This window comes from Sparus aurata, chromosome 6 (genome assembly GCF_900880675.1).
Source record: "Sparus aurata chromosome 6, fSpaAur1.1, whole genome shotgun sequence".
NCBI classification, from domain to species: Eukaryota; Metazoa; Chordata; class Actinopteri; order Spariformes; family Sparidae; genus Sparus; species Sparus aurata.
In genome coordinates, this window is record NC_044192.1 from 20,531,794 (window position 1) to 20,553,313 (window position 21,520).

A 21,520-nucleotide genomic window follows, 5' to 3' on the forward strand; every position below is an offset into this window, starting at 1 on the left:
ACATTTGTGGTTAAAATGTGACAAAATGTGGAAACGTTAGAGGGGGTGAATACTTTTGCAAGCCACTGTAATCTGACAGCTGTTTGAGTCAACAAAACGGCCTCCATTAATCATGCAAAGGAGAGAAGAGGAGAAAGAAATGTACGTTGCAGTCATGCTAGCATAGCATGCTGCATGCTACGAGGCTACACTTCAAAATAAATGCTAACGTCACTATGGTTACATGCTCAAAAATGACATTGCTAACATGCTAATGTCCACCATGTATAATGTTTATCATGTTCACCATCTAAGTTTACTAGTTTAGTGCTAATTAACACTAAACACAAGCTGCATCTGAGGCTAATTGGAATCTTGTTACTATTTTAGGTATTTGGCAGTGTTGTGAAAATCCCCCAAAAGACATACCTGAGAGTACGTAAAGACATGGTGTTCAAATATAGCTTTGGTAAAAGTTAAACCTCAATTATATGAATAGTACCCGAGTAAAAGTCTTAAAATATCTGATATTAAATGTCATTAAGTACCAAAAGTAAAAATAAATTATAACCATCACTGGTATTTGGTCATAAAGTATAAGACACATTTAAATTTTGACCTCCTGATGGCAGAGGAGAAGTGAAAGGATTACCAAAGAGATTAAAACGTATCCACGGGGTCTGAATGTTTGTACCACATTTAATGGCAATCCGTCCAAGAGCTGTGACGATATTCGACTAAAAAAACAACAAATATCAACATGCTGTGGGCACTAGAGGAAAAGTCAGGGGATCACCACAGTCATTAGGAGTAATCCTCTGGGCACCATCCATATCTGTACCAAATTTAATCACAATGTCTGCCCATCCAGACAGTCGGCTGCTGGCAAAGCTAATCAAAATGTCTTTCACTTTGGAAAAGCCAGACTCAATTTTAAATCTGAAAACAACAACACCAACACCAACACCAACAAAACACACAAAAAACATCCAGGAATCTGACAGCAGCTTGTCCACTCTTTATTATTAATATTTTTGGTGATGTACACAATTTTTTTTAACCAATAATTCATCAGTCTCATACAATCATAACTTGACTGAGGAAAGAGAGAGCGAGAGAGAAGCTGTAAAAGGACATTTTCTAAACGTGTCTCCTGTACAGACAGTGCTTGAGACGTGTGCTCAGTAAGGCCCTGCACCCACAGGTAACAAGAAGGAATATGTAGTTTACACACACGCGCGTGCATGCGCGCGCACACACACACACACACACACACATATTTTGTTTTATATATATATACGCACACACTCCAGCACTTGTAAGGAAGAGTCGTACATCCCTTTGGCTACAAGGGGCAGCTCCTAACCATTGCTATAACTGACACTAATGTGTCTTTCAGCCTAAGTTATTCTTCAGTTTATTAACTGGATATTGCTTTTACACAGACCTCGAATTTACTGCTATGAGGACAACAGAACAAATGCTAACTTTTTTTTCGCGGTCCTAGTGAAAAAAAGTGCATTAATCACATTCATTATTACTTCATGTTACATTTACTGCTAAAACAGTTACTTTTTAAGACATTGATATACTTCACATGGATAAAATCTATCTTCAGAATAGTTTGACTACACAAGGTTATTTACAGATTTGGACAGTGGGGAGATTTCTACACGATGCACTCTCAGCAGGAAGTGCCTGACACACACAGACTAAAAACAAGACAAGAGATGAAACAAGTTTCAATAAAAGTTTATAGCCACACAAGCAGCCCTGCAGGACGGTGATGCTCTGTACACACAGAGAGATGGATGGATGAAAGTTTAAGGGACACATTTGTTTTAAAAATCTTTTTTGTTTGAGTACAAACTCAGTCAAATTTAGTTTACAGATGCTCAGCTGAAAGCTTATTAGCATATTAACAGGTATGCTAGAATGTTAATATGCTAACAAGCTATCATAACTATTGACTGTGTTAGCATGCTGATAACTTAAATATGTTGTTAGTAGGGGTATGCCTGTGCTAATGATCTTGCCAACCTGCTAATGTTTAGCATGTCATTTCCTGCTTGTCTGTTTTCCTACATTAAGCTTGTTAGCATGCTATCCTGGCATTCATCTCACGTTTATCTGAGACTGATTGGAATTATTATATATTATAATATATATTATATGCAATATAACATTTTCAAGTTGGTATGTTTTTATACAATTAGCATGTTAGCAGGCTCTCTTGGCATTCACCTCAAGTGCACCTGCAGCTACTGAACAAGAGGAACTTTTGCCCTGCAGGTTGTGCCAAAGCAAAAGTCTTGCAGTGAGCTAATTTACTGCAAAAGTAAAATTTATGTTGTTGAATGACTACAAGACTATGGTCAGGCTACCAACACTGTCAAGTTGGAATAAGGGAGGTTTTTATGTTATTCACATTATGCTGGGATGGTCTCACTGCAGGTTTCCAGCTGATAGCTTGTCAGTATTTAACAAACCTGCCAGCATGTTAGCATCCAATTGGATTGTTAGCTTGCTGATATTCAATGTAACATTTAGGCATGCTAATCGTCTTTCTGACATGCTAATGTTTTGCATGTAATTTTCAGGAAGTTTGTATATTTATATACGATTGGCACATTAGCATGTTATCTTAGCATTAATCTCAAGTTTAACTGAAGCTGACTCAATTATTTTATGAATTAAAGTGTTGGCCAGGAAGACATTTTGACCTGCAGGTGGTGCCACATGAGAAGTCATGGGACTCATGGTAAATGATCTGTGTTAGTGCAGGTGGTGCTAGTGCGGCTAAAAACAAGTAGACCAGTAAAGCTAAAGTGGAGACAGGGGAGTGGACGTATCCTAACACCAGGTGCAGCCAGAGGAACACACAGCTCTCATGAACACAACGGAGAACCAGCTGTGGCCCACATAACGCTACACTTCACCTCCAGCTCCCAGCAGCATTTTTACATCCCACAACAAGAATGAGCTACACAAACTACAAAATAGATAAGTCTTTAAATATACAATTTAAATAAGCTTCACACAAGATGAAAATATACAGTATATATATATACTGGTCACTTTTAAAAGATAAATCTTTGTTGTTCATCACACCTACACACACCGCAAACATACAGGAATATAAATATAGTCCATTTAAATCCTTAACACCATGGCTTTGAATATTGTGATAAAAAAATAAATAAACGTATCCTCTTCCATGTAAAAGGAACTTGAATGTGCTCAGTTTGAACTTGTAGACAGTTTTGCACAACTACTCAGAATCGGTGTGTGCAAAAATGAAACATGTCCGTGTTAACTTTACCTGTTCAGACTGTCTGCTGGTTTAACAGCAGTTCAACCAGGAGTCAAAGATCTGCATTACAAAGGAAACGTGTTGTGACGTTACTGTCTGTGTAAATAACACTCAGGGGTTAATTATACCACACGTGAACAACGTGCATGTGTGCGGTTTGAGCATATGTGTGCATTTATGTTTTTTGTTTGTGCATGAAGGAGTTCAAGACATACAAAAGTTCAAACTATTCCACCATTTTGATTTTTGTTTCTTAAATTCCTTTAATCTTCTGGTCCAAAGCTGATTCTTCTATTTCACGTTCATTGTTCGTTGCTTTTTTTTTTGGTCCAAAGTGAACATTGTGCATTCTGGTTTGTGCTCCAATATTGCTTAATCATCGCGTGGGACTTATTGGACGGCAGCGATTCATTCCACACATGCATGAATATTCAAAACACCAGCTGAACACCTAAAGTTAGTAATTCACTTGTGCACAGCAGTTGCTTAAAATCGGTTTTGTGCTTTTCTAGTAGGAAGGTCCGAATTGCATTGAGCCAGGAGCAGGCATTTCTTTCAAATTCACATGAACAAGCGGTGCTTTCTGTTACTGAAGACATTGAGGATTGCGAGGGCTGAAAACTGTCCTTTGTTTATCTTCTTCTCTGGGCGGCTACATGTGAAATGTTGCACTCATTGCACTATATCAAATGTGCAGCCCTGTAATGCATCAGATAGAAACATTTAAAAAATCCATACTCTAGTCTGAGTTGTATGTGCCGTGTCCGCTCTTGCTGCACTCACACCCACGAATTAAAACAAGCTCTTTGTAGTTCACCATCAACATAATGTGTCCTTTCTTTTATGAATATGTGGATTTCAAGTGTTTTTGTTGTCTATGTTTTTACTCTTTGGTGGAGAAACTGAAACGAGTGATTCCGCAAGTTATAACAAGATGTGAAGTGGTTGACTGGGTTTAGAACAAAACTTATATTATCCTACATCGTATCAATATCCTGTACACTGCTGTTTACAGAGTGAGGGAGAACAATACTGACTACACACAAAACACAGCAGTGAATGGGCTGATGGAAGAGAATTAAACATACAGTGAATGGACGTGTTTATAGCAGCCTTAAGCATAGTTTACAACACACAGAGCTTTGTGGTTTCTTGTTCAGGGCATTAGAAGTGCGTGTCAGACATACTCTATGTACTCACTGAAATCACTGCTTAAGATCTAATAGTTAAAGGAGACATATTATGCTTATTTTCAGGTTCATACATTTATTTCTGGTTACTACTGAAAAAGGTTTACATACTTTAATGCTCAAAGAACACATCAATTTTCTCATACTGTACCGTACTGCAGCTCTGTATTCCCCTTCTTTCTGAAATGCTCTATTTTAGCTCCTGTCTCTTTAAGGCCCCCCCCTCCTGATCTGACCCAGTCTGCTCTGATTGGTCAGCGGACACGTACCAACAACAGAGCAGCTGCACTAAACTAATTCTTACGTGCCAAACTAGCCACTAGGCTCAAATTATGCAAACTTGTGACATGGCGGCATAGTGTGATGTCACAAAATCACGGAATTAAAGGGCGGGACTACCGATGAGGCATTCCAGGAGCAGTGTTTTCTGTGGGAGAGAGGAGCTTCTGTTGGTGTGGACTTTTTAACTTTCAAGGTTTTTCGACGTGCACAAAAACTTTGGTAAATCCCTGAAGGAAATGAATAAAAAATGAAAAACATAATATGTCTCCTGTAAAGATCTTATTTTGTGTTAGACTGTATGGCTTTGATGCACAGTACCAGTAATGGAAGGCAGAGACGCAAACACTGACAGGCTTTAAATCGCAACTTGATTAAACTCACATTCATCTCGGCTCTCTGTGCCAGTGTACTGAGTGAAAACCTGTTCAATCAGCAGGACCCCGCTGGCTCCTCTACATTCATACTTTCAGCTCCCCTGCACTGTGCAGCAGACAGGGATGTGCATTCAGCTGTGTGTGTGTGTGTGTGTGGTGGGAGGGATGTGTGTCTGCTGAGGATCCTTATGCTAAGGCGAAGAAAAGCACGCAGAACTGCATCTAAAACCCTGTGATGGTAAATACAGAACAGGTTACAGATGTACAGTCCATCAATCTCACCCTGATTTCAGTGTTGAGCTTTTTGTTCCTGCTGCAGTTGTTTCCTTGGTGTTATTTTGTGAAGCGTGGGCGGCTACATACAGTTTTGTGGTGTAAGTTGGGCGGTGTTAGGGAGACTCTGCGCTGCAGTGACCCCAGATGGAGACTTTATGGCAGAAAGGTAAATGGTGCTACAGGACTGGGTGTCAGAGAGGTGTTTGGACTGCAGTCAAGAGTCAGACTCTGGTGTGACAGGTGTGGTTGGCGTGGTGGGTGTAGTCGGTGTTGTAGGGCTGATGGCAGCGTTCTGGTAGCTCGTACCGTAGCAGCTGTTTGGAGACAGGGAGTTGGGGTCCAGAGGTTTGTTCGTTCCTGGAGCCAGGTAGGCTTTGCGCGCTGGCCCCGATGATGGCGCCTCGCCGGGCTTGGCGCCAAGGATGGATCTGGCCTCGTCCTGCTCCTCCAGATTAGAGATGTCCTTCATCATGGTTTTACGGTAGGAGACAGACAGCTTGTTTGAGCCGTCTGATATCAGGTTGAAGCGACGGGCGATGTAGACGAGGGGCAGAGGAAGCATGGCCACTACAATGAGAGCAAAGCACATGGCCAGGGCCCAGGGAGGGTAACTCTGGAAGCGTTCCTGAGCCTGCAGACACACACAGGGTTTATGTTTTTGTGATTGTGTGTAATTTAAAAAGAAAATCAAAAGAAAAAGGTTTCTCTAACTGGAGAGGTTCAAAACATTTTGTGGCCTCAAGTAGGTTAAAAATGCATGATGTTTGAAAAGATTATTTTTGAAAGTCTCCATTTGTCATAAAACTAATGAAAATAGGTAATAAGAAAGACTACACACTCAACGGTTGCATAAGTGATGTCGTCTCACCGACAGAAACCTTGTAGAGCCGGTCATGTATATCTGCTAGCTCACAAAACTGACTAATTCTCCTCTCACATGATACTTAAGGTGATTTTCCCTTTTTTAAAGACTTTTTCTGGGCTCAGGTGACGTCTATCTTGATGTTTATGACGTATACTGAGCAAGACGGTGTAATTAAACAAAACTCCTGACACATTTGTCTCTGAGAGTCTTACAATCAACAAAGTGACACCTTCTGGCTGTTGACTTGGTTGATTTTGGTCAGGGAAAAAGATCCGTCAACAGCCAAATCTAAAAATTGCAAAATAAAAAAGCAAAACCTCAACCTGAAATGAAGACAGCTGAAAACACACGCACACTCACACACACACACACACACACACACACACACACACACACACACACACACACACACACACACACACACAGGCACAAACACACAGACTGACCAGCTCTTCGACCCAGGCGTTGTATCCTGGTGGGCTGATGGCCATCTCTACGACAGTGGCTGAGATGAGCACAATGAGAAACAGAGGGGAGACATACTTCCACAGGTAGAAATAAATCTTGCATGGTCGGAAACCCAACATGTCCTCCAGGTCCTGCATGAACCTGAGGAAGACAGAGCAACAACATTACAGTCCCGACCGCGTGTCTTTATATCATTTTACACTTCTTTAACGCTCCCATTCCGACACACGGCCGTACCTTTTTGTGCCGTAAATCCAAGCGACAGACAGATTTTCCAGGATGACCACAACAGTGAGAGGCAGTCCGGCAGAGTAATCATCAAACATGGTGACAAAGTAGTTCCCTGAGCGCTGAACAAACAACAGTCCACAGAAGAAGGCCACGATGCAACAACACACTGAAACAAAACCCACAGAAGATGAAGAATTAGCGCTCATTCAGAGTTAAAGATGAGGAACGGACAAGATTTTGGTCTGATAGATGAGAAAATGGAAAATAAAATGGTTTTATTGCTGGTAAGTTGTTTTGTTTCCTGCAAGTGTTTTTGCATTCAGTACACTCGGAGCAGTAATACATCTCCTAATGCAGCCCGCTCCCTGTGGTGCTTTAATGCTTTGCTGAATAAGGGGTTTCAACTATAGGCATAATAGGGCGTCAGTGTGGAGGTTCACCTGTGAAAAGCTCCTTCTGGACCTTGTAGGTGTCGAGGACGGGCGTGGTGATGCCTGTCATGGTGCCGATCATGCTGCCCAGTCCGAGGTTGATGAGCATGAAGAAGAACATGACCGACCAGAACGGAGACGCTGGGAAATGGGTCATGGCTTCTGTGAAGGCGATGAAGGCCAAGCCTGTGCCCTGGACCGCCTGCAGAGAGATGGCAGAGGAGGTGTGTGATCAGGTGAGAACATCCTACGGATCTGTGTGTAGTGGGACTGTGACGTAGACTCACCTTGTTGAGCTCGTCCTCCAGGACGCAGGGCTCCAGACCCAGCTGGGAGAAGCTGCCCTCCTTCACCGTCTTAATGACGCCGTACATCTCAGCGTAGTCTGCGGTGGTGAGATGGGTGAAGTTCACATGTGGAGGGATCAGGTCGTGACTCAGGACATTGGAGTTGAGGTATCCCAGGATCTTCTCTGCATTCCTTTCAAAGTAAAAGGACAAAATCATGAAAGTTATGACATGAGGATAACCGTTACGCAGGATATGTACAGTATATGATCAGTCTGCTTAGACTTGAGTTTGACAGTGACAAGATAATATGAACATATCACTGCACTGTAATATGTAGGTACCATGAGGTTGTCATTGTTAATGCTTTAACTAAAGCTCTTTGATTAACTGTCATTCACAGATTATAAAGACAAGTAATTAATGTATGAATACAAAACTCAAAGTGGTGTTGATGGCCAGCAGAGTGTTTGTTTTTGCAGACGTGAACTTACTCTACGACACACTTCTCATTCATGAGGTTGGCTTTGAAGCCCAGCACAGCGAAGACCACCAGCGTGGCTAGAATAGAAGTGAGGAAGTTGATGACAGAGACGAGCACGGCGTCAAAGTGACAGTTGTTGTCGATCTTGTTGTAGCTGGAGAACGCTATGACCCCTCCGAACCCCAGACCCAGGGCGAAGAAGACCTGGGTGGCTGCCTCCCTCCACACCTGGGGCTCCAGCATCTTCTCCAGCTGTGACAGGCAGAGAGAGAAAGTCAGTATTTTTTTGCCAAAAACACAAGGGAAGAAGCAGCTCTGCCAGTCTCACCTTCGGGGTGAACATGTGAGCGATGCCGTCCACTGATCCCTTCAGCATTAAACCCCTGACCAGGAAACAGAACAGCACCACGTAGGGGAAAAGAGAGCTGAAGTACATCACCTGTGGCAGAAGAGGGGAGAAAACATACAGTCAGGAAAACGGAAACACGTCATATTTTTCTCTCATGGCGCCGTCCATCCTCTCTGTTACCTTCCCGGAGGAGGCGATTCCTCTGATGACGGCGAGGCAAACGATGATCCAGGCCACCAGCAGAGAGAGAGTCATTTTGATGTTGAGGCCGCCGCTCTCTGCGATGGTGCTGGTCGTGTTCAGAGTCTGCCGGTACCAGAAATACGTTGTGGCGGAGCTTTTGTCACACTCCGGCTCCACAACTGAAGGGGGGAGACGGAGGAAGAGAAAATTGGTGTGAAGATGCAGCAGTGAGGCTGAGGTGTCGCAGAGAGGCCAGGAATATAATGAGATTGAGGATGTTTGCTCAGGGTCGACATCTCAATTCCCATCTGGTTTACACCTCTCAGACGTAAAGGGAGCTCAACAAGGTCGTCTGTGTGCTTAGTATGCCGAGCGTGAACCTCCAATTCCTAACAACTGAGATTTTTACAGTGCACACCCAGGATATCCTCTTAGTTACCTTTGAGAGATGACACATATGCTGTGTGTGGCTCTTTATAGATGTTCGAAAATCTTAATTCATTGCGTATTATTTACTGTCTGGTTCCTTTGTGATGCATTATGTGTCACTCTGGGTGAAGATGTATAAGAAGCACACACACACACACACACACACACACACACACACACACTAGCAGTGCTTCTGTTGCTGCTGTCCTTCAGCGTCAGCGTCCTTCAGTCTGAATCTCTGCTCCTCGTTTGTCTGCCAGCAGCCTCGGCAGGGCTGAGTCATACACATGCTGAGTGTTTCTTGGCTGCCCCGGGGGGTTATGTTATTATCACTCCTAATCAAACTCCAGAGGGTTTTAATCTGGATTATGTCGTGACAGGAAGTTGTAAGCGAGTTAACAGTTTGTCTGATCTGCTTACTGCAGGTGTGTCGATAAAGGAGGAGGCTGCAGTAGCCTGGTGGCCCAATGAGGAATGACTCTGGGGAACATATACATACATATACAGAGACTGACTATAACCAGGACACAAATGGATGTATGAACTCTTGATATCAAATGAAAGCATCCATCTGCTGTGACAACATTTGATTCAGTAGGTGGATAATAAACAAAAACATACACAAACTGATCAGTAATAGAAACCATTTTAAAGCCCCCCTCCAGTGTATTTTGACATTTTTATGTTTCAGATTATTCTGTCCTTTCCTGACAATGTTGATGAGTCACACTGTTCACTAAATATATTTTTAAGAATAATTAAAGATTTTTGCTCAAAGATACAACATTTCAGTTGTTGTGAAACTAGAACAATGACGTGTGACTATAGTGGAATCTTGAAGTCATGCGTCATTCTCTTTTTGGTTTTATATGAAATATTGGATGACATTCCTGTCAGCCTCAGTTTTACTTTGTGTTCACTGTGAATTAGCAATGTAAGCATCCTTACATGATCAACAAAGAATGAATTTGGCAAACAAACCCACTTTGCATTAGCATGTTAGCAAGCTGTTGTTAGCATTTAGTTAAAAGCACTGCTGTGCATTATTAGGCAACAGCCTCACAGAGCTGCTAGCACGGCTGTACACTTTATATCTTGTGTTGTATTTTTATGTTTTATTTAATTTCATTTTACTCTTCGATTGATTTTTCTCTTCGCTGTGTCTTAAAATGTCGTTCTGAAGTATTTATCTGCTCCATGTGAAGCAAGATCTGCAAATCGCCTCTGTATTCAAAAGATGCTACGTACGTATATAAATAACTCTCTTTGTCAGTTGGTTAACATTAAATGTCACTCACTGGCAAGTGTCCCATTCCTCCTGATCGGACATTCGCTCCATGGCAGAGGATACTGAAAGGACTGGAAGAAATAGAAAATGCTCCAGCCGATGATCACATTGTAGTAGAGACCCACAAAGCCACACACCTAGACAGACAGACAGATTGTTATTGTTTATTTGTTTAAAGACATTTCTCAGTATTCCCTCTTCTAGGTGACGTAAACAACCAGCATACATACATAAGAAATCCAAACTATAAGGTGTCATGTTCTATATACCTCCTCTGCATTGTATAATGAGACCTGCACAGAGTGAGGAAACTATGCAAATGAGGCAGCGTGCTTTCTGCATGTCCCACGTTGCTGTCAGTCTTCTGAGCAGTCGTGCCAGCCAGGACATTCACAAGCTAAATAAGGTTGAGGAAAGCATGAATAATTAAAGCGCTCTCTTTTCAACACTGATCTTCCACGAGATATTTATAGCTGCCTCCGCGCCAGCCCTGCAACTGGAAAGAAAGGCTACCTTTCACTCTGAAACACGTCGATACCTCCCATAAACCCAAGAGATGCCAAAGCAGAGAGAAGGCTGTTGTGGTGACTCCAGATGTTACTGTAACTTTATCCTGCCCAGTGCCATATTGATTTCCATAAACATGTTTCCATAAACATGCATAATATATATATATATATATATATATATATATATATATATATATATATATATATATATATATATATATATATATATATATATATAGTCTATATAGACTATATATATATAGTCAATCATTTGAATTCATTTGAAGATCAAAATCTGTGCTTTCCCCCTTACCATCAGACTGGACACTCCTATCCCGCCCAGGCTGGGACAGACGTAGTTCCAGACCCCGATGCTCCCACGTCGGATCTTCTGACCCACTGCAAGCTCCAAGAAGAAAAGCGGGATGCCGATGATGAGGAGAAGGATGAAATAGGGAACCAGATAGGCACCTGGAAAACAGGGAAGCTGTCAGTTTTTGTAGGCCTCCTTCAGATCCAGCATGTTTGTGTTTCATTAGGTTTAATCCACGGTCAAGAGGGTTACTTTAAAAATATATTCCTTACTAATTACCTGTTAATAAATGTAGTCAGTAACGCAATCAAAGTGTCACAATATTGAACTACTGTAACTTGATTACTTTTCTGTACTTTTTGATTACTTCTACACCAAACATGTGCTGATAAAGAATAATAGATATCAATAAGAGTCTCTTATTTAACTTGTGGAGTCAGTTTTACTTAAGACCAGACTGATGTGTTGTTGTTGTGAGACTGTTGTCACGTGTGCACACGACGTGTGTGATTACAGACGAGTGTATCATTCTTTATTTTCAAATTTGAATCCTGTAAGTACATCTTTCTTTACCAGAATTAGTTTGTATCCTGATTACACAATCCAGTTGATTGTTTTTCGTTACTCCCCATGCCCGGTTGGATGGCACCGTATGTAATTTTAGACACAGTATGTAATTTCTGATGCAAGTGGTCTCTTAATGAAAACAAAGGCATTATTGGTACAGAATCGAGGGACAACCACCGTTGGGACTATTAGAGAAACCACAGTTTCTACAACACCACTGTTTAAAATAAAAACCCAGGTCTGTTACACTTTGTCAGACTTAATGTAGGTGCTGACTACAAACAGAACTCATGTCACAACAATGTGATGTGTTGAAAATTTGTACGTTGAAGTAAAAACATGTCTGTAACTCTGTGATCCTCCCATCTCACTGAAGTTACACAGTGCAGAAACAAGTGACAGCTGAGACAGGGACACCATTCACCCTGTCACAAGACACTGTGCCATCAACATGTTTTGAAGCTGTTATTTTAAGGTCAAAAAGTTACATAATGTGGTTTTAACTTGCAATATAAGATATGGTGATTCACTGAGATATTTATCCTCCTGCGCCAGCTCCTCTCTTATAAATTGCCCTCGCCTCCGCTCATGAATATTCTTGGAAATTTCATTCTCATTTTGATGGAAGTCTAAATTTGTCCCTGCGCCGCTTTAATCCAGGGACGCGTAATAAGGACGCAACTGTGTTTTATGTGCAAAGGGTGAGTCATCATCCGGGACTTATAGCAGGAAAACATGCACTAGCCTACTATTAATACTTCAAAAGTAGGAATTACATACAGTGGCACACACACGTTTGATAGAGAGAGGAGTGATGAGGCGGAGAGAAGAGATGCAGGCGAAAAGCTAAATCGAGACGGCTGAAATAGAGAGGATAGTGAGGTTAAAACGCAGTGAGAAGTGTTGGGGCTTCGCCAGAGTCGTCAGATCAACCACTAAATCACAGGTTATTTAAACTGGAGCCTGATAGATGGTGAAAATACGACAGATAATGGAGGGAGCGAAATGAGGGAAGCAGTGACAAGGAGGTGAGAGAAGCCCACACAGCAATAAATCCTGAACAACACGGGCCTTTAATGTGTCTGTAATTGGCCGCCTGACAGAAAATTACGTTGTGAGAAATGGCCGCTAGCCAGGTCACATAGCCTGACTGGTCTGGGAGTCTAGTGTCAGTAAATCGTCTGTAAAGGCAGTAAATCCAGCCTTTATGCCATAAATCAGACACGGGCGGTAAAGCACACAAACGTTTAAGGAGTTGAATCGATGTTTGCAGAAGCACGTCAATCAACCCATGATGCTGTAGTGTCTCTCCCCTATAGTGGACACAGGTTTACACTTTGTATGCCTCCGATTACATGCACCGAAATAAAAGCTCATCACTATACAGTTACAGTCAGGATTTTTTATCGAGTTCTTCTCTGTGTAGCAGGGTATTAGTTCAGCCCGGCCCGCTCTGCCGGCAGTAGTAATCAATAGTGCAGCTATATTTAGACTTGGCTGTTTTCTGCACATTACAGCTGCTCTTTTGGCACTTCTGCCCTGAAAGGAAATCACGTGTAGTTTGTGATGGTTGGAGATTCTTAAGCTGCTAAAAGTGAAAGACTGGTAGCCAAACAAGAAGCTGAACAGATGTTGACTTCATACATGAGCAATCTTGTGACGGAAAGATTTCAACAGCCAACTACTGGCATCCAACAGAGCAGAGAAATATGGTGAGAATCATCTTGATGTGATGTGTTATGGATATTTTTTCATACATGACCATATGTAAAAACACACTTTACAAGTATGAGAACTTTTGAAACGATCTACATTCTGCACGTGTTTTATTCTAGGTTTTATGTTACTAATGTATCAGATATGCTGTCACTGTAAGCTGCATATTCTTGGATTTTACATGCAGCATCTATTGCACATCCCTCCTCTGTGGCTCCTCCTGAGATTTCTCCCATTTTTCCCCTGTAAAGTGTTTTCTTTTTAGAGCGTTTCCTCACTCGAACCAGGGATCTAAGGTCAACGTATGTCATGAACTGGACAACTATAAAACCCTGAAGCAATGTGATTTGACACTTTGGGAGATATAAATAAATTGTCTTGACTTGAATAATTAATTTAGTAAACAGAAACAATATTTTGTAACTTGAAAGCTGATAAAGGACAAAACTGAATGAACCCAAACACATCATTCTGTAACTTTTGTGCTTCTTGTTACAAAAGCAAAACTCATACAGGTCTCCTTTACCATGACTAATGTAAAAGACACATCTGTCTGACATAGAATCATTTAGTCCTATTTAATGATCTCGGACACCAAACCCAATCACTCTTGATCACTTGATCAAACAAAGCCAGACCTACTTTGTTTATTTAATCCAATGTTCGCCCATGCATTTATCCCTATTATTCTAAAATGATTAAAGTATCACAGTGTCAGTTTTTTCCAATATTGTGCAGCCCTTCTGCAAATGACTTTAATGGTGGAAAGACTGCCAGAATGTCCCACACTCACGTGAACAGTTCAGTGTTGTTACTTTCGGCTAAAGCTACTTTCATACGTCCTCTTTAGTTCAAGCACTTCTAAAAATCTGCAGCCGTGCTGACAATGACGATGCTAACATGCTAATGATTGGCAGGTTTACTGTTAAACATGTTTGCCATCTAAGTTTAGTGTGTTAGCTAGATGACATTAGTTAACTAGAATGGCAGTCTGTAGAGTGCATACCTCCACCAATGCCCAACAGTCGCCGATATTTCACTCCAATGTTATCCAATATCAAATAAAACATATTTAAATATGCTGGATATAGATTAATCTGATCTAGATGTATGCATTACTCCCTTAGAAATTAATGAAAAACGTGGAAAAACGCAATGTCTCACAATGTTAAAGAAAGTGAGAAACATTTACTGGAAAATTCATTTATCCAGATGCAGACCAAAAGTTAATGGGGTCCATTCTGGGCAGAGACCCATCCTCCATCCAAGTTTTATGGAAATCTGTTTGGCAGTTTTTGTGAAATCCTGCTGACAAACCAACCAACAAATAAACACGTGTGACAAGAACACCTTGTTGGTGGAGGTAATTTGCGGTAAATACAAGTAAATACAAGTACAGCTGAGGCTGATGAGAATGTCATTAGTTTAACAGGTTTTAGATAAATTAGAAGCTCAGCCCGATTATAGCACCAGATAAAAAGCCAAGGGATCAAAGTTCTGAGAATCATCCTGAGGAGGACGTGAAAACCTGCACCGAATCTCATGACAATCCAACTTTTGTTGACATATTTCAGTCTGGACAAGACGTGGTGGTCAAAGGAAGAAGTAATGTCAGATTAAACCTCTATTCTTTGATCAGGAAGAGATGAAAAATGTTGTTTTCTGTATTGACGTGATTTTATATGTGGATAATCACATCCGTTATACAAACTTCAGCCTACAGTGTCCCTCAGTGTCATTAAATCTGCCATATTTTCTTTTTTTATCCACCATCACAAGGGTCAGGGTAATATTCTAACGCTGTGGACTTTAAATTAAGATGAAGTCAGTGATTTCAAAAACATCTCAAGGAACTCTGCGTTAGATGTCGTTTGTGGAGCACAGTGACAGCAATGTAATCCGTCCCTTTGTGCCACTGACTCACCTCCTCCATTCTTCTGGCACAGGTAAGGGAAGCGCCACACGTTCCCCAGGCCCACAGAGAAGCCCACCTGAGCCAGGATGTACTGCAGTTTGCTGTTCCAGGCGGGGCGCCCATCATTTTCAGGCACCTCCAACTGCGGGACTTTCTTCCCGGCGGCCCCTCCGACATTCAGGGAGCTGCTCTTGTAGTCGAGCGGCTCCTCGTGTGCGAGCAGGTCGGCCACCGACTCCGTGACGTGCTCATGGCTCTGCTCGCGCTGCGTCACCTTGCTGTTCTTAGGCATCGGGGTGGGGAAGGGGGGCGGGGGTGGAGCGAGAAAGAGATAGGGGGACGGAGACTGGTGCGAACAGGAAGAAGTGATACAGGCAGAAAGTGTGAGAAGGGATAGATGGATGTGGCGGTGAGGGAGGTGCCGGAGAGTGATTTCAGGTCAGGGGCTCAGTCCTGCATCAGAGGAACAGAGAAGTCACATAGTGAATGTGTGTTTCAAGGACATCGTCTAAATATTATTGGAGACAGAATTCCATAAATAAAAGAAGGTTTCACAGAGATCATATAATGTACAGTCATTTTAAGCTTCCTTTTACAGGCTGTGAGCCTTAAATAAGACTTCACACAGATGCTGACACAATTATTCCTCCATTTAGTGCTTGGTTAGGCCTGTAATAAGGATTGTAACACATGGTTATGTCTCTCCAGAGCCTTGAAAGATGTCAACATACAGACAGGAGACCATTTATCACACCTCCGTGTTAACTCAAGCTTCTCTTTCAACAAAAACTCAACAGGGAAATATTTACACTGTAAATAAACAACAACAACAACAACAACAACAACAACAACAAAAAAAATCCTCCACCACTTCTCTCCGTCTCTCACGCAATGTTTTTTTTGCATCGAAAAAATTCCCAATCCTGCAAATTGTTCTATTTAATTTCCCTGTTCCGCAAAGCTTAACTTTAGCGAAGCTTTTTTTTTTTTCTCCCTCTCTCTGTAAATCCCCCATAATCCTCGGAAGCTTCGCAACAACATCCATCCTCACCCCTCTCTCCCAGGGAGTGGTTGGTTCAACCCAAAACGTAATGGAGGAAGTGAACATGATGCTCTGGATGAAGTGCCGTCATGTGTTCCTCCTGATCCACATCACGAGCCCCCGTGCAGACTCATTACTTATTGAGTGAATCCTTCTCCATTATAAAAATGTGACGTGCGCCGAAATGTAAAAACTGCTAGGCTGGTGGGTTGTTGAACGCTGTTTCTCATGCAGGGAAGGAAAAGACAGAACAGAAAAAAGACTGTATATAAAGACTTTTGTTTGTCTGTGTTAGTAGTGACAGATTAAGTCCCCATCATCCTGTTACAGGATGGAGGAGGAGAATGATGCTGCACCTCCCGTATGATGCAACAGCAGTGATGCACACGAGCCTTCATCGTCACTGCCTACATCAGACAAAAACTCAAACTCAAACTCTGGATGCATTAGAGCCACAAACACTAGGAGAGTCCTTACTTGGCGCTCAGACTGTGCATTTGCTTCCCTCACTTATGTATTTTTCATCGCCACAACAGATTTCCTCCTCTGTGCATGTCAAGATGAGCCTATGATGTAATAATCCACAGCCATTCACAAGTCTTCATAATCCTGTGTGCATTAACTGTAAAGCCCCCGGCGCTGCTTTTCTGTCTTGTCATTCAATCCCATCTGACAGTATGCAAGACACGTAATATCAATCAGGGGCCCCATCATCCAGCCAAACACGGGGCAAACTGTAAACACATCAGCTCAGCCAACCAGTAATCCAAAAACACACAGTTCACATGACCCCGGCAGGCGAACAGTCTGACGGTGTGGAGGGATTTCATGCAACAGTGAAGGCACGTTTTACATGGCAGGAAGAAGCCCGCGATGTGATCTTTCTCCTGTGTTGAGCACGGCCTTGAAAGGTGATCTACACTTTCAGTACCGAGTTAAAAACAGGAGATCTGTTTTACCCATGACTGTATAACCTGTGCCTTCTGCCTCGTCTTTGTATATTTTTTTCTCATTCTGCTTGCATCATTACTACCACTATCTCCACGACCACATAGTGTGCGTCACTTATGCTAAAACAACAATGAGTTGGACACATCCACAACAGAAGGGGCCCTATAGACTCATTTTCTGTGTAAGGACAACAACTCTATGTTCTCCATGTTCCTGGACATGTATTGTAGTATGTCGTGATACTTTTAGGCTATATAGCGATACACAATATATGTCACAATATTTTGAAATCTCCTCCACACCACTTATTATTGCTTGGACTGGGCAACAAAATCAAACATCATGCTATTTGTTAACGATGTACATTGATATCAATAATAATAAAGAATTTTCACAATATCAGAATTTCTCTTCACGATTATCTTGGCCAGATGAATTCATGACAACGATATTATCGCGATTTCTCTGGAAATTCGGGCAAAAACTGCTAGCAATCAAAGCTATCTTTAACTGTTTACTGTGTCTTTTTGGTCTCTTTTCGGCAAATGAATGACCCCCAAAATACAAGTGTGGGGACAATCTGTAACTGTAACTGTAAAGCACACAAAAAGAACAATTGCAGTCAATTATTGGCAATGAACCCATAAAGAAAAGATGCCGAACATCTTCAGTGATATCACCATATAAGTGTGATCAACACGGTATCAATATTTAATTCTTTAATTCACAATTATCCTGAATATTGTGATATTACCACACTGGTAATATCAATACAGTGCCGTTTAATTAGGGATGACTTACATAACCCGAAATCACATTGACTGAGTGGGCTTTACAATCTGTACAGTGAACGACATCCTCTGTCCTGTGACCCTCGTTCCAGATATCCAAAATTTGAGATCATATCACAATACGATATTGATTTATAGCCTGACTGTAGTACAGATGAAATTAACAATTACTAAAATATTTAAAAAGTTTAAAAATGTCAGTCACAACGTTCGATTGCTTGTTTTCTTGAACGAACAGTCCAAAAACCAAAAGACATCCTTTCATATATGAATCAAATGACATCCTGGAATAAAGAAATGTTCTGTTTTTCCAAATGTTTTTGCTTTAGAATCACTGAAAGTAGACTTATTGTCTCAGCCCTCACAAAGACACACCGTTCAAAGCAACATCACGACCATCTGAGTGACTGTAAATACCACTGACGGTCTTTCTCACACTACTACAGCATGCTTTATTATCCTGAGCGTGTTTCTGCATCAGAATCCCTGTGAGAACTAATTATTCACTCTGGTAACTTTCCAGCACCAACATGGTCAACGCAGGTTAAAGCCTGACCACTTCTCACTGAGAACACACGCTCGTTCACACCACAAAATCACCAGCATCTATGTTCGAGTTACATTTTTGGGTAGAAAGCGCTGAGGTTTCCACCCACATCCAGTCACACATCACATCATGTAGCAGGATGAAGCGGAGCCGACCCTGCAGGTATCAGCTTCTCTGATCAGTCTTGTTTAAATGTCTAGGCTTGTTGTTCATTAATCGATTACTGATCCTGTGATTACCGCCCTCTTCTACAAGTCTGATGGCACACTACAGTTAGCGGTCAATCAGCTGTTTTACTGGAATTGACAAAATTTTAAGATTTACTGGCAACATCAGATCTCCAAACTTTAAACACTGTTGATGTAAAGCATCAGGAAATCAATTATCAGCATTGTTTCTTCATGAAGACTCTTTAAACTCCAGCATCCAGCTGCACATGGCCTGGATGCCCCTCACTCATCAACACCTCCACACGGAGCACTTCATGTGACACATCTGGTGCTGATGCTGAGAGCAGAGATCTCATCTTCACCGCTCGTTGCGAGTGATGCGACGACTTTTAAAACATCCCCCCCCCCCCAAGGTCACACACGATTATTCCCTGACCTCTGGTGTTTACCCGAGCTCACCTCGCTCACCATGCACATCTTACACGATCATAAACAACTTGACAGGACTCGAAACAAGCGTAGCCCTGCGTGAAGAAAAGCAAGTGGAACTCTTTAGCAGCTGTCTGTGAACTTTCCGCAGGAATAAACATCCTTCTGAATCCAGGCGGCGACACGCTTTATTCTTAAAGGGATATTGGAATAAAAGAAAAAATCTTTCTCACCGTGAGCCTCGTGCAGCGATCAACAATATCCAGGCTGTGTTTAGAGCACAGATGTCAGAGGAAATCTGCAGAGAGGCATGAATACATCCGCTGGCCAGCACTTGTGGTTGTGAGTGAGCGCTCGCAGGACACTGGAGGACGGACGGAGCATCACATGCCGCTCTGCCTACAATTGACATGCAGGGTGGAGAGTCCGGGACGCACCGTGACGCACAGAGTGCAGCTCGTTACCAACAATGACAAACGATCACCTGCCGCTCACTTGTTGTTGGACACTTCCGGCCGTCATCGCAGCGCGGGAAGGTGGGATGCTGAAAGGGGGTCAAAAACTGTGCACGTGTTGGTCAAGGTTATCCACTCCTACCTGAGGAAGTGAGTGTGTGACGCAGCTTTCGTCACACCCCACCCCAATTGATAAAAAATTGAAGCCATTCAACCCTCGCCTGTCAGGATAGAAGAGAAGAAAAAAAAACACAGTAAAGGTCATAAATAATAGTAACAGTGAGGTCTGAGCACAGTATTAAGGGTCCACACTGAGAAACAGGTGAGCTGTGTCTTTTCTCGCTGCACGACAATGAATGAGCATCAATAAATTAGCTAAATTCATCATAAATGCATGGACAATAAATTAATTATACAGAGAAGGGGATAACATTAGGACATTTTGTATTTTAAGAAGAGAAAATGTGTTGTTATTCTTGTTATTCGATGTGTAATCATTCTTCTACTCAGATTATTGACTTAAAGGAGACATATTCTGCTCATTTTCAGGTTAATCATATTGTTTTTGGTCACTACTATATATGTTTATTAATATATATATACACAGAATATGTTTACAAGCTTTGATGCTCAAAACAACCCCATTTGTTTTCTCATACTGTCCAGTTCTGCAGCACTGTGACCCCCCCTCTGTCGGAAACGCTCTGTTTTTGCTCCTTCCTCTTTAATAGCCAGTCTGCTCTGATTGGTCGGCTCGCACACGCCTGAGTCAGCACCGCTTACAACAACAGAGCAACTATGCTACATCAGTTCTTACAAGACAAACTAGGCACTGTGCATGAATTATGCAAATGTGTGACACGGTGACATAGGGTGATGTCACAGAATTATCTCGGGGGCTCAATTGCATTGTGGGTAATGTAGTCCACTGGTGTGGCATTGCACTGTTGGACTCATTATGGACAATTTAAAAACAACTGATCAAAATCAATACAGGAGAACCAGAGATATCCGCTTTTTTATTCCACCATGTTCTTCTTACTTTTTAAACCCTGGTGCCTATATTACCCACAATGCAATTTAGCCACTAAGTGACATCAACAGAGGCACTTTTTGGATTACATTTTAGATTTTTAGAGCAGATATGTAGTTGTACCTACAGACCTGTAAACACACTTTGATGTGTAGAATTGGTGCAGTTACTCATTAAGTACTTTAATAAATGAACTAGGTCACTTTTTATCAATATCCTCTCTGCTATGTTAAAATAAAAATGTTATTGATATTAAAGTCTGTTTCTATCAAAATCATCTCTTGAGACAGAAATCTATTCTCTTATCAATGACTTCTCTTCATTAATCTCTGACTAGCTGCTTTATCTCCCTCATCAACCTGTAAATCTTTGGACTTTCAGCAGGTGGTCGTTTCTCTATTAGACGCTGGACACGCGACATGGCTGCAGCAGACACAGTCACCCCAGGGACCATAAATCATGCACCAGCCACCAGAATATTTTTTTAATGCCACCGAGATAGCGGAGGAAGAGGCCCATTTCTCATCCTGACTGTATGGATTTATTTCGTCCCCCACGTCTGCCTCCTCGGTCGTCTTAATCAGACGTGTTTCCTCACTTGCTTCTTGATGTTTCTTTTTCATCTGCATCATTTTCATCATTGTGGAGTTTGG

General features: G+C 41.8%; 1 protein-coding gene across 1 annotated transcript; it reads right to left on the reverse strand.

Annotated features, from left to right (window-relative positions):
- Positions 1–975: 975 nt before the first annotated feature.
- Positions 976–20,003, reverse strand: LOC115583745 (sodium-dependent neutral amino acid transporter SLC6A17-like). The gene is made up of 12 exons (XM_030420908.1): positions 19,613–20,003; positions 15,459–15,902; positions 11,252–11,409; positions 10,440–10,566; positions 8,710–8,891; positions 8,509–8,619; positions 8,191–8,432; positions 7,697–7,889; positions 7,419–7,611; positions 6,985–7,144; positions 6,726–6,888; positions 976–6,045 (listed from the first exon to the last, which is right to left on the reverse strand). Exons 2-12 carry the CDS (start codon positions 15,739–15,741, stop codon positions 5,629–5,631), a joined length of 2,229 nt encoding a protein of 742 aa, XP_030276768.1. The 5' UTR covers positions 15,742–15,902; positions 19,613–20,003; the 3' UTR covers positions 976–5,628.
- Between the last annotated feature and the right edge of the window lie 1,517 nt (positions 20,004–21,520).